Raw genomic sequence first — 14,402 nt, 5'->3', positions numbered from 1 at the left:
GTTCCCCAGACCGTGTTGTCGATTGGAGCTTCAGAACAGGTTGAAGAACATTTGAAGATGAAGCCATAGAGAGATTTTGATTAAGAAAGCAAGATTTTGAAAAGATTGAGGATGTTGGTTTTTCTGTTGAAGAAGATGAAGAAATAGGAATGAAAGGTTGTATAGAAGTGCAAGACCAAGTATTTAAAGGTTTAACGGAAACCCTTTTTAAATCTTTTGGGTAAAACCCAAAGAACACGTGGCGGCTGGTGATTTAATCCGACGGTGGTTGAATAAATTGGCTTCACTCCTAGTATGTAGGAGTAATGATCAAGAAGTAAGGTCAAAAACGTGGGAATGTAAGTTATGAGGAGACATCTTTGAAAATGACAAGACGTTTCGGAAATAGGGTCATCAATGATTATGACGTTAGTCAGCAGTCTTGGAACTCTCAAAGATCAATAAGAAACGAAATCTTATGATGACAAGAAATGCCTATTTCTGTTGATTTTCGAAACAGGCATTTATTGGGGGCAATTTGTTAGCTGAAGATTTCGTCTTGTAATATTTGTCCTTCGAAGAAGTGGAAAATCGAAGGAAAGATGGTTACTGATGGCCATCCCTTAAAAATAAAAGATGGCTACTGATGGCCATGCTTCGAGAATAAAGATTTCTAAGTTCGTTATGAAGATAATGAATACTGAAAGCTAGCGAAAGTATGTGTCTTCGGGGACTTAGACAAAATTTATAAAATATATTCAAGTATTACTACTTAGCGTGTTTTCGTAGTGTTTTTAATACACTGCCACGCGTCGAAGACGGACTCAGGCGGGAAGATTTGAAATTCGAAGACGGTTTCGTAACTGTCCAAGTAACAGATGGCGTCGCTGGAAGTTCTTATGAGAGACGTGGCAGCAGATTAGTGTAGGACCGTTAAGGTCGAAACTAGTATAAATAGGAGTCTTAATGTTAGGATTCTGTGTGTTCATTTTGTACAAATCACTCACATATTTACTCAAGTATCAAGCGTTAAGAGAAAGAGTTCGCTGAGAAAATGTACGTATGACACCACCACTTTAATACATGTGTATTATCTTTCGTTTTCGAATATTTTTCAGAATTACTGCATTCCATTTACTTCTTGCCATTTACATTTCTGTATCTTTACTTTAATGTCATTTACTTTCGAATTACTTTCATGTCATTTATTTTCAAAGTCTTTAACGTTTCTGCATTCTAAGATTCTTTACGTTTAACAGTCCTTTTAGTTTCATATATTATGTTACTTATCTTTTCATTAAAATCATACTTACATATAACAAAGTGATTATCAAGATTACTTGTTCTTTAATCGAACAACGCTTATTGAAGAAGACGAATCATGAATATGGTTCGAATGAGCATTGATAACAATCTTTTTGACTATGTGTCCTAGGATCAATCTAGTCGATCCTGCGAGTAACCAAATCATATTTATTATAGTTTGGAAGACTAGCGGTTGTTTACCGGAAATCACCGTAAACAAGTAGGTGATGAAAGTGTCCTCTAGGTGTTATGTTGGACAGAACGAACTTAAACAAAAACTCGTCTGGGAGGAGATAGGAAATCTGCATTGTTAAAAATGCGTCTAACATCTCTGCTACTTATAGGGTTGACGACATTCCAACAGTCAAAGACAGCAAGGCAAACAGCAGATGGATTAGGAAGATAACCAATTGTTTCAGCAATTGATTCTTGAGTGATAGTGAAAGGGATGCCATGGATTTTGGTCGTGATGCTGCGATTATCATCACTATCTTACGCTCATAGATGTGATAATCCTCTAACTGACTTTTCATCCAAAACATTTGAGTGCTACAGCCTGCAGCAGTAACATATTCAACTTCTATAGTTGATAGTGCAATTGTGGCTTGCTTTTTGATGTACCAAGAGATTAGATTATTTCCTAGAAACTAATAGCTTCCAGATGTACTTGCACGTTCTACTTTGTCTGTAACGGTATCTTTGCATATCTTCATTTCATAATTTCTTTCAGACTTGTATAATTGATTTATTTCGTAACTTCTGTCTGAACTATGAGACACAAAAATGTAGTCTTTCATGGAATGTTTTTTGATATTTTTCCCCATTTAATTCATTTTATAAGGGTTGACAATGAACCAAACTAACTCGAAAATAGTTCGAAACTCGATTCGAAAATTAAATATTTGAACTAGGTTCTTGAAACAAATGAGCTGAATATGAGCTAAAAACTAAGTTTATTAACTAAATAAGCTGAACTTGAACTATACATAGTTCGACTCGTTAGGTTCATGAGTCAATTCGATTATATATGAGATAAATTATATTGTCTTTTAAGAATAGGTTAAATATTTGCTCTAAATCTTAGTATCATATTTTATTTTAATCTAACCGTTTTAATTGATAATTTATATTCTTAAGTGAGCAAAATATTTCTACAAATAATTATACAAATAAAATTAACATCGTATAAATTTCAATCTTATAACTTTTATTTTATTTCTATATTTTTTATTTAAAAAAATTTTAATTTAAAATATCAAATATATATATATATATATATATATATATATATATATATATATATATATATATATATATATATATATATATATATAGGGCATATCATATGAGAATGTCATATTTATATGAGAATGTGAGAATTATTGTGAACCATTGGATTTTAAAATAAATGGTGGAGATTATGGGTGAATCTTTTTTTTCTCTCTCCTACATTTTGAAATAAATGATGTAAGAGAGAGAAAAAAAAGATTCACCCATAATTTCCACCATTTATTTTAAAAAGATTCATTCTCACATTCTCATATAAATATAGCATTCTCATATGATATGCCATATATATATATATATATATATATATATATATATATATATATATATATATATATATATATATATATATATATATATATATATATATATATATATATATATATATATATATATATATATATATATATATATAAGATTAGACTTTAAAAAATTACTTTTAAGCCCGTGAAGTAAGCGAGTTGAACCTAACAAGATAAACCTAACGAGTTGAACCGAGATGTTATTGAACTTCTAACAAGTTGAGTTTGAACTGAAAAAAAGATCGAGATAAACTCGAACTCGAACTCAAACTCAGCCTATTCTTAACGAGTCGAGCTTGAGCTAAAAAAAAGTTTGTCATGAACTCGTACTCGAACTCGAACTCGGCCAATTCTTAACGAGTCGAACTGAGCTGAGGCGAGTTCGACTCGACTCATTTCCAGTCCTACATTTTAATATCATATAATAGTTTTGTTTTGCTACGTAATCATGATTTTTGTATTACTAATGACGGTTTTTCTAATAACTTCTTATTCGAATTCGATAAAGGACCTCATAAAAATTGATCATAATTTTCATGATGTGTTGCAAAATAATAATAATAATAATAATAATAATAATAATAATAATAATAATAATAATATTATTATTATTATTATTATTATTATTATTATTATTATTATTATTATTATTATTATTATTATTATTATTATTATTCTTATTATTATAACAATAACTCAACTCATAGCCAAACTAATTAAATTTACTAATTTAGAAATAATTATTTAAAAGTGCTATAAAGAATGTTTTATCATTATTAATTCTATTAATGGTATATTTACATGATACATTTTATTACTTATTAAATTTTGAAAATAGTAATCACTGACATTCAGAAAATAGGTAAGGACACAAAAAATATAAATAATTTATTTTCAAAAAACTTAATATTAAGTAGTAAAAAGTTTAACATCAAATATTTGAATATCTCATATGATATTAATAAAATAATTTCAAAAATACAAAGAAAAATAAATTTTAATTTCTAAATTACATTTGGACATTTTATTTGATTTAAAAAATTTAATTATTTACGTTTATTTTTAAAAAAAAAATCATAAACTTGTATTATATGATATCATTATTTAACTCGAATACTTATATTTTTTTAAAGTCTTATGATAAGATTTGTCAAATCATCTATACATAAAATATGTATAGAAAAATAAAACAAAGTTTGTTCGGATATATCGGAATTTTTTTATTTTTTAATAAAGACAATAATATGATTGAATAAATTTATACAAATTACTGAAAATATTTAAGTTCAACTTATTCAAAAAATAATAATATATTCAAATTTGCAAAAGAGCCCCATTTTTCTAACATTTATTGTTTTCTCATATAAGCTATATAAAAAAGATTCATGAGAATTCTTAATCTAGTAAATTTTAAATGCCACGAAAAGGCACGACGTATGTAAACAAAAAGGTACGACGTTTGAAATATATAGCCGCGAATTTGTTTTCTAAGCCAAATTACAATACAAGAATGAAAATATAAACATATAAGATTTGGCTATAAAACTCCATTTCTATTAGTCGTTTCTTAATCTAAAATTATATACACACCACCTCTTTTTTTCTCTTCTTTCATTTTTGCTTTGATCATGTCAAGTGTAAGGAAAGGTCGAGGTCGTCAAAAGATCAACATGAAAAAGATGAGTAACAAGAGCAACATGCAAGTCACTTTCTCAAGACGTCGTAGCGGACTCTTCAAAAAAGCCAGTGAACTTTGCACCCTATGTGATACAGAAATTGTTCTTGTTGTATTCTCACCTAGTGAAAAGGTATTTTCTTTTGGCCACCCTAATATTGATATAGTCATAGATCGATATTTGTCTCAAGTTCCACCCCAAAACAATGACATCATCCAATTCATTAATGCTCGGCGTAGAGCTAGCGCGTGTGAGCTCAATGCTCAACTAGCTAAAATCAACAACACACTTGATGTTGAAAAGAAGCTTGGTGATGAATTGAGCCTTGTGTGCAAAGAGGCAAAGACTCAGTTTTGGGGGACTTGTTCAATTGATAGGATGAATTGGGCTCAACTTGAAATATTCAAAATGGCTTTAGAGGAGCTTGGGAATCTTGTTGCAATACATGTTGATAGGCTTGTAATTCATGATACTCCTACTCAGATTCATCCATTTTTGGTTGACAATGTTTCATCCTCTAACATCGGTTTCCAACACCAGCTAAATCCTCAACAAGGTCAAATGTTTTCGTCACAAAGTTTTCAGAACCAGATGTGGCATCGTTAGTTGTTTTATGGATCAATGAAGTCTCATCATGGCTTCAACAAAATGTAATAGAATAAAACACTTAACATTGTTTGTCTCTTTTCCATGCTTGTTTTTGCCTAAATTTTGTTTTTTTGTTGATTGCGCACTTTGTATGCTTAGAGACAATTTGTTTTATTTCCTTCCGCTAAGAATAAATAACTACTATAATGTATTGTCATGTTTGTTTTTTATTTTGGCTACTCCTGAATAGTTGGCGGTAAAAGTGTGTATCTCCTTTAATTAATATTTGTATTCGTTTATTTTTTAGGACTCCTTTATAACAATTGAGTAATAATTTTTTGTTTATAGATGAGTAAGTGTTTAATGTTGCATAAATGCATATTGCTCATAGATTTAGAGACATCATGGGAAGTTAATGTTGTTGGGTTTTAAGGTGATTTCATATTTCAATTGTGGAACTTAACTACTGGTCGAGGTTGAATATTTGGCATATGATTATCTGCGACAAACACATAGTGTTGGGAAGTACATTGGCACTTTATAGAAATAAAAAATAATTTTAAAACAAAAGGTTGAAGAATATTACTAAGAGATGAAAATTCTCTCATTGTAAATTAAAAAACCACATGATCTAGTTGAGTAAATGCAATGGTTTTACTATATAAAAATCGCAAGGGAATTAAGGTTCCAAATGCGATATAAATATAATATTCATACAACAAATTTCATATACAAAAGATCCTGAAGTTTTATTTTAAATAGATAATGAATTAGAAATATATTGATATTGTTAATGTGTTCATCTCATCACAAGCCTTTACCTTTTTAACTTCATACATGTTATTGTTGGAATCTTCACACTGATTCTTGTCCCTGTTCGGATGAGTATCACTTTGCATGTTGGATTTATTGTCCTTTCTAAGATTTATTTCCTCAATCTCATATCATATCCTCAATTATTCAAGTTTTTCTCTCTTCTATCTCCATTATGTTAATTTTTCCTTTATTTTTGAGGTTTTCCTTCTTATTTCAAACATTATTTTGGTTTTTTATTTGCAAGAAATGACAGTGGGTGTTGTGAACTAGAGTTCCGTCCTTAATCCCTTTGTCTTTTAGCTCATTTTTTATACGAATCCTCCTTTGGCTCCTTATGATTGTTTGAATTGAGATGGAAATTCTATAACAATTCTTTGTAAGTGAATATATTTTTGTCATCTTTTTTGTTTCCATAGATCTTCTTATCGTTGTGCTGATTTGTATTCTTTTTCTTTATGCCAAGTGCGATGTGGTTTGTATTTATATTCTCAGTGTTGTCTTTTGTTCCCGATGTTTCCTCTACAAACCAATCGGTGTTGTTGATTAAGGTATACTATGTGTTAGCTTTTCATAATACATATTTGGCAAAATACTTATTTTGGTCCCTTAATTATACCCCTAGGTTCAGTTTGGTCTCTTAACTTTTTTTCGTGCCAAAGTGGTCCTTTAACTTTTTAATCAATGAATATGAGTCCTTTCCGTCAACTCCGTTATTCAAAGTGTGTTAAAAATCTACGAGGCAGTGACATGTGGATTTGAGCAACTCTTGTGATGGAGTTAGCGTTAAAAATACCGACGCTAAAAATTATTTCTGAAATTTTAAGTTTTATTCATCTTCCTCAAATTAAATGACATAGGAACATCTACGGTAAGGTTTCTCAAATTAAATTATTTCTGGAATTTTAAAATTTGTTCATCTTCCTCCAACTTTCCTTCATTGACCTGCAACTCTCTTCCTCTATAAAACATCAACACCCTTACCTCAAAACCCTTCCATCTAAAAACTCAGTTCGTGAACCTGCACAAGTGAAGTCCGTAACACAACAAATCCATCAATGCATAACACCATGGTTTTAAATTGCGGACCGCATCACCTGATGCGGCCGCAATATTGCGGTTGCGGTAGTGTCCGCATCCGCATCAGGCCGCAATTGCGGTGTGATCGTAAATCACATTAAAAACCGCATCAAAACGCCGCAACCGCAGTGGCCGCTGTAACACCCCAAATCTACCCAACGTTATATTTAAATCAGAATGCGGAAATTTCAAACATTAAACATGAGGCATTACATTCTCAACTTATTCCAACAAACAACCAACCTATATTTGCTTTTATTATGATACATAGCATTCGGCATTCACAACTTATAAATCATATACAACTTTATCCAACTAAAATCAAAACTTCAATTTATAATTATTCAAGAATTATTGTAATAACAACAATTAGAAACAATTTCAACAACAAATAATAACAACTATTCATCGTCTTATAATAACAACAACATGACCGACATAAACAATCATAATCCCATCCCGAGTGCTACGTATCAAAGCAAGACACCAATCGACTAACAGCAACTAAAGACTTCATAAAGTTACTTCGCTTCCGAGTACCTGCTCAATTACCCATAATAGGTAACATCATTACAGAAGGGGTGAGATATCATACAATATAAACAGGTGTATGATAAACAGTATATTAGATTAGGATTATACAAATTCTACCACTTTACATAGCAATTATACAACAACGAGTAAGCGACTTAAATCAATACAACTTACTAGCAACAACAACTTAGTAACAACAACTTAATAACAACAACTTAGTAACAACAACTTAATAACAACAACTTAATAACAAAAACTTAGTAACAACAACTTAATAACAACAACTTAGTAACAACAACTTAATAACAACAACTTAGTAACAACAACTTAATAACAACAACTTAATAACAACAACTTAATAACAACAACTTGATCACAACAACAACTTAACAGTAATGACAACTTAACAGCAATAACAACTTAATGGCAATCATAACTTATAACCAACAATAACTTAATCACAAAAGCAACTTATAACCACATCAACTTATATCAAACGACAATTTATCAAATAGCAACAACAACAACAACAACACGATAACAAATTAAACATCGACAACAACAACAACGGTAACAACTTAAACATCAACAACAACAACAACTTAAACATCAACAACAGCTCAGACATACAAATCGAATGTGACTCAACTATGCAAATGCATGTGGTACCATTTGGAGTAAAACTCCCAACGTAAACATATGCCAGGTTATCGAGGCATTTCAACAACGTAAACAGGGTGCCATCAAGGCCAACGTAATCAGGTGCCATCTAGGCCAACGTAAACAATACAAATGTATGCATGCGACAACAACCACAACGTCATAACAACAACAACGAAACAACAACAACAACGACAACAACAACGTAAACAACAACTTGAACATGCAACAGATGCATCAACTTAATCCAACAATGGTCATACGACCTACAACTTAAAATGCCCACAAGTCGGGACAATAACAACGCTGAACAACATAATCAATTTTCAACTTATTCAACATTGGCCATAGGCCTACAACATCATCAACGTAATCAACGACAATTCAACAGCGACGTATAACAACAACATTTCAACATAGTAATAACAACTTGTTCAACAACGACAACATATTCCCAACAACTTACTAACAACATATTCAACTATATCATGTTCAATAATAACATACTAGAAACAACATAACAACAACAACTCGACACAACGCTTACTCATACCGACTATTATTATAAGTCTTATTTATACTACTTAATAGAAACATATACTACATTCTACTCAACAACTTATACTTAATTGTCCACCAACTTACATCATCGGTCCTTATACTACTACCAAATTATTCCTACAAAGGTTGTAACAACTCTGCAGCTATCAACTTAATATTCGCTATCAACATCTACCACTAAGGCACCAACAACTTAATTATTATTATTTGTTAATTATCAACAACTCCGTTACTTGAATTACCGCTACATAAGCCATCATTATTGCTACAGTTACTTTTATCGCATTATAATTAGGCTACCGATTCAGCCTGCTACTTTATACTTCTGCCATTGCTCTTTCGTGTTATTTTCCACTTTCTGCAACTTATACCACATGCCAACTATTTCTAATAATAAGCATTACTACCAATTCATTTGATTGAATTTCTACAACTTAATTCAAGAACACAACATTTATAACAGCAACATAACAATTTTCCACCACTAAAACACAATACAACAGCAACCTACAAATCATCCCCAAATCAACACGGAGCAACCAATTATGAATAACAACCAAGGACTCAGAATCAACCACATAATCAAACACCGACACTGAGGCAAATTCATAAAACCCCATCCCACATACGTGTTCATCATAACCCCGGTTATAGAGTAAGAACCCCACCCTTACCTTTGGATTGGAGATTCCTCTACTCTCCCGGTTGCCATAGCTTATGCCGCCGCTTCCAACTTTTCTCCGAAAATCTTTTCTAACAACGTGCAGAGACGCACCAAAAACCTGTTCGGAAATCGTTTTGTCAGACGGACTTAAAATCATCAAAACGAAAATCGCTCCGGTCAGAAGTTACCTCTACGAGTCTGGAACGCTGTGTCCAAGAACCGCGACGATCCAACGGTTGGATCGGGAGAAACGTTTGTTTTGCTAAGGTGTCTCACCACAGAAACTTGCTGCGAAAATTGGACTTCCCCTGACTTTTCTCTTCCGCCATGGCTCTCTTCTTCACCTCTCCTCCAAACCCTTATTTTCTTCGTACAGTACAACAAAAACCTATTTCTTTTCTTTTTCTTTATTTTCCAAATAATCCAAATAACTCCTATAACTCTTATTGGGCCAATCATTCACACTTCCTCATTGCTATTTACCACACACTAATCCAACCCAATTCACTTAAATCAATTAGTCCAATAAATAAATCATATTATTCTTACTATTATCCTCCAATTAAATCGACTAAATAAATCCGACTTAAACTTAATATCTTCGATCAGCATAACAATCCAATTTCAGCTAAATCCAATAAATAATTCCTTCCATAATTTAATTAACTAATTAATTAAATTCGGGGCGTTACAACTCTCCCCCACTTAGAATATTTTCGTCCTCGAAAATCTATCCGACACAATCATCCTGACACCTCACGCTTCAGCTGCACAACTCTGATCATCCAACCTTAGTTCACTGTCCTCATTAAAGTTCCTGCCAACTTATATGATTCACAAGCTTCAACCAAGTTTCATTCACATCCATATCACTTTACACACCATTAAGATAGTAAGATAAGTACATAACATCCAATACAATTCCGTCTACTATTAACAAGAGATTAAGGGTGATCAGTTCCTCAATTTGTCAATAGTTAGCCGACAATCATGATGAAGTATAACCCATCATTACTAAACTATAATAGCGCACTTTATCACTTGGCTCAAGTCACCTGAGCATAACGTCCAAGAATTCACTCCATAGTTTCCTCGACGCACGCAGCACAACACAATTCTTAAATATCTTCTAATACAGAAACATCACTATACCAAGTATAATCCAAATCACTTTGCTCCACGAAAATTTATTCAAGTAGAGAACTTAAGCAATGTCAATAAATCCTTAGTCTTATAACTTCAATGATCTCCACAATCTCGCATTTTATCGTATTCTAATCACGATCTCAACATCGTCATCTCATCATTCGGTTAGCGACAAAACTTCCAAAATTTTCTTCTAGTTGACTCTGCAATCCACTTATATGATCCAACAACAAAACCTGTAACAACTCATCTTTACATCATCATCCAAACGTCGATGTCACGAGCAATAAAATTCCACTGACAACTTCGCAATTCACCAGCACCGCTGAAACATCGCAGCCTTTTAAAATTCTAACAAAAAGCGCTCAACTGCCAACACCAATATCTCCCTCGATACAGACCTTCCTGATACAAAATGATATACTAAACTGAAGGGAATTTCATGTAAATTCCAGAAATTCAAGAATCGCTTAAATCCGAGTTACGAGTAAAAGTTATCACTTGTATAACATGTCTGGTCAAGGAATCCCGTATACCAATCTGTACTAAATTCAGCATCAGACCCAAAACTTCAAACGCATCTTTCTCCCTCGTCAAAAACATGTAGCAGACAAAGTTTATATGAAAACTGTAGGGAATTTCGCAAGCTTTCCGAAAAGTCCAGAATCGTCTCCATCGGAGTTACGAGCGAAAAGTTATCACCTGATTAGTGAAGGCTGTTCCATAAATACGAAAATACAGATTGGAAGTGATAAACATGGGTTCTACCTTTCTCCCCTGCTTCCAAAAATTCCCAACCATCCTCACCGGCATAAAAATCCGCATCGACTCATCCAAACAATTCCTAACTTCGCTTGGTTTGACTTCGAACGGTTAACTCCCAAGAGTATCTTCTAATTAATCCAACCTCTCGTCCAACGACAAGTCACAGTTATTCCATCTCAAGGATACATCAACTCTACCGCGACATTAAAATCTTAAATCCGTGGTTCCTTCAAAATTGGAAAAATCATGCCATCTCGCCAATACTCGCACTTATGCAATTCCTATTACACCGAAACAATTGTTCACACTTGAAACATCCAAGAGAAGCGCTAGCTTCTCCCCCACTTGGCTTCAAGCCCACTCCTACAAACAAACGACTAGAAAACAAACAAGTACCGACAGTGTTGTACACACTTGTCGCGTACCAAGGGATAAATAACATTATACACACTGGCCGGACAGACCGACCTGCTCTGATACCACTAATGTAACACCCCAAATCTACCCAACGTTATATTTAAATCAGAATGCGGAAATTTCAAACATTAAACATGAGGCATTACATTCTCAACTTATTCCAACAAACAACCAACCTATATTTGCTTTTATTATGATACATAGCATTCGGCATTCACAACTTATAAATCATATACAACTTTATCCAACTAAAATCAAAACTTCAATTTATAATTATTCAAGAATTATTGTAATAACAACAATTAGAAACAATTTCAACAACAAATAATAACAACTATTCATCGTCTTATAATAACAACAACATGACCGACATAAACAATCATAATCCCATCCCGAGTGCTACGTATCAAAGCAAGACACCAATCGACTAACAGCAACTAAAGACTTCATAAAGTTACTTCGCTTCCGAGTACCTGCTCAATTACCCATAATAGGTAACATCATTACAGAAGGGGTGAGATATCATACAATATAAACAGGTGTATGATAAACAGTATATTAGATTAGGATTATACAAATTCTGCCACTTTACATAGCAATTATACAACAACGAGTAAGCGACTTAAATCAATACAACTTACTAGCAACAACAACTTAGTAACAACAACTTAATAACAACAACTTAGTAACAACAACTTAATAACAACAACTTAATAACAAAAACTTAGTAACAACAACTTAATAACAACAACTTAGTAACAACAACTTAATAACAACAACTTAGTAACAACAACTTAATAACAACAACTTAATAACAACAACTTAATAACAACAACTTGATCACAACAACAACTTAACAGTAATGACAACTTAACAGCAATAACAACTTAATGGCAATCATAACTTATAACCAACAATAACTTAATCACAAAAGCAACTTATAACCACATCAACTTATATCAAACGACAATTTATCAAATAGCAACAACAACAACAACAACACGATAACAAATTAAACATCGACAACAACAACAACGGTAACAACTTAAACATCAACAACAACAACAACTTAAACATCAACAACAGCTCAGACATACAAATCGAATGTGACTCAACTATGCAAATGCATGTGGTACCATTTGGAGTAAAACTCCCAACGTAAACATATGCCAGGTTATCGAGGCATTTCAACAACGTAAACAGGGTGCCATCAAGGCCAACGTAATCAGGTGCCATCTAGGCCAACGTAAACAATACAAATGTATGCATGCGACAACAACCACAACGTCATAACAACAACAACGAAACAACAACAACAACGACAACAACAACGTAAACAACAACTTGAACATGCAACAGATGCATCAACTTAATCCAACAATGGTCATACGACCTACAACTTAAAATGCCCACAAGTCGGGACAATAACAACGCTGAACAACATAATCAATTTTCAACTTATTCAACATTGGCCATAGGCCTACAACATCATCAACGTAATCAACGACAATTCAACAGCGACGTATAACAACAACATTTCAACATAGTAATAACAACTTGTTCAACAACGACAACATATTCCCAACAACTTACTAACAACATATTCAACTATATCATGTTCAATAATAACATACTAGAAACAACATAACAACAACAACTCGACACAACGCTTACTCATACCGACTATTATTATAAGTCTTATTTATACTACTTAATAGAAACATATACTACATTCTACTCAACAACTTATACTTAATTGTCCACCAACTTACATCATCGGTCCTTATACTACTACCAAATTATTCCTACAAAGGTTGTAACAACTCTGCAGCTATCAACTTAATATTCGCTATCAACATCTACCACTAAGGCACCAACAACTTAATTATTATTATTTGTTAATTATCAACAACTCCGTTACTTGAATTACCGCTACATAAGCCATCATTATTGCTACAGTTACTTTTATCGCATTATAATTAGGCTACCGATTCAGCCTGCTACTTTATACTTCTGCCATTGCTCTTTCGTGTTATTTTCTACTTTCTGCAACTTATACCACATGCCAACTATTTCTAATAATAAGCATTACTACCAATTCATTTGATTGAATTTCTACAACTTAATTCAAGAACACAACATTTATAACAGCAACATAACAATTTTCCACCACTAAAACACAATACAACAGCAACCTACAAATCATCCCCAAATCAACACGGAGCAACCAATTATGAATAACAACCAAGGACTCAGAATCAACCACATAATCAAACACCGACACTGAGGCAAATTCATAAAACCCCATCCCACATACGTGTTCATCATAACCCCGGTTATAGAGTAAGAACCCCACCCTTACCTTTGGATTGGAGATTCCTCTACTCTCCCGGTTGCCATAGCTTATGCCGCCGCTTCCAACTTTTCTCCGAAAATCTTTTCTAACAACGTGCAGAGACGCACCAAAAACCTGTTCGGAAATCGTTTTGTCAGACGGACTTAAAATCATCAAAACGAAAATCGCTCCGGTCAGAAGTTACCTCTACGAGTCTGGAACGCTGTGTCCAAGAACCGCGACGATCCAACGGTTGGATCGGGAGAAACGTTTGTTTTGCTAAGGTGTCT

General features: G+C 32.9%; 1 protein-coding gene across 1 annotated transcript; it reads left to right on the top strand.

Moving 5' to 3' along the window:
• Positions 1-4,501: 4,501 nt before the first annotated feature.
• LOC131647089 (agamous-like MADS-box protein AGL62) lies at positions 4,502-5,155 on the top strand. The gene has a single exon (XM_058917004.1). The coding sequence runs from the start codon at positions 4,502-4,504 to the stop codon at positions 5,153-5,155; it is 654 nt and encodes a 217-aa protein (XP_058772987.1).
• Positions 5,156-14,402: the final 9,247 nt, after the last annotated feature.

This window comes from Vicia villosa, linkage group LG1 (assembly GCF_029867415.1).
Source record: "Vicia villosa cultivar HV-30 ecotype Madison, WI linkage group LG1, Vvil1.0, whole genome shotgun sequence".
Taxonomy (NCBI): Eukaryota; Viridiplantae; Streptophyta; class Magnoliopsida; order Fabales; family Fabaceae; genus Vicia; species Vicia villosa.
The sequence above is the reverse complement of the archived record's forward strand: the minus strand, read 5'-3'. Positions and strand labels throughout refer to the sequence as shown.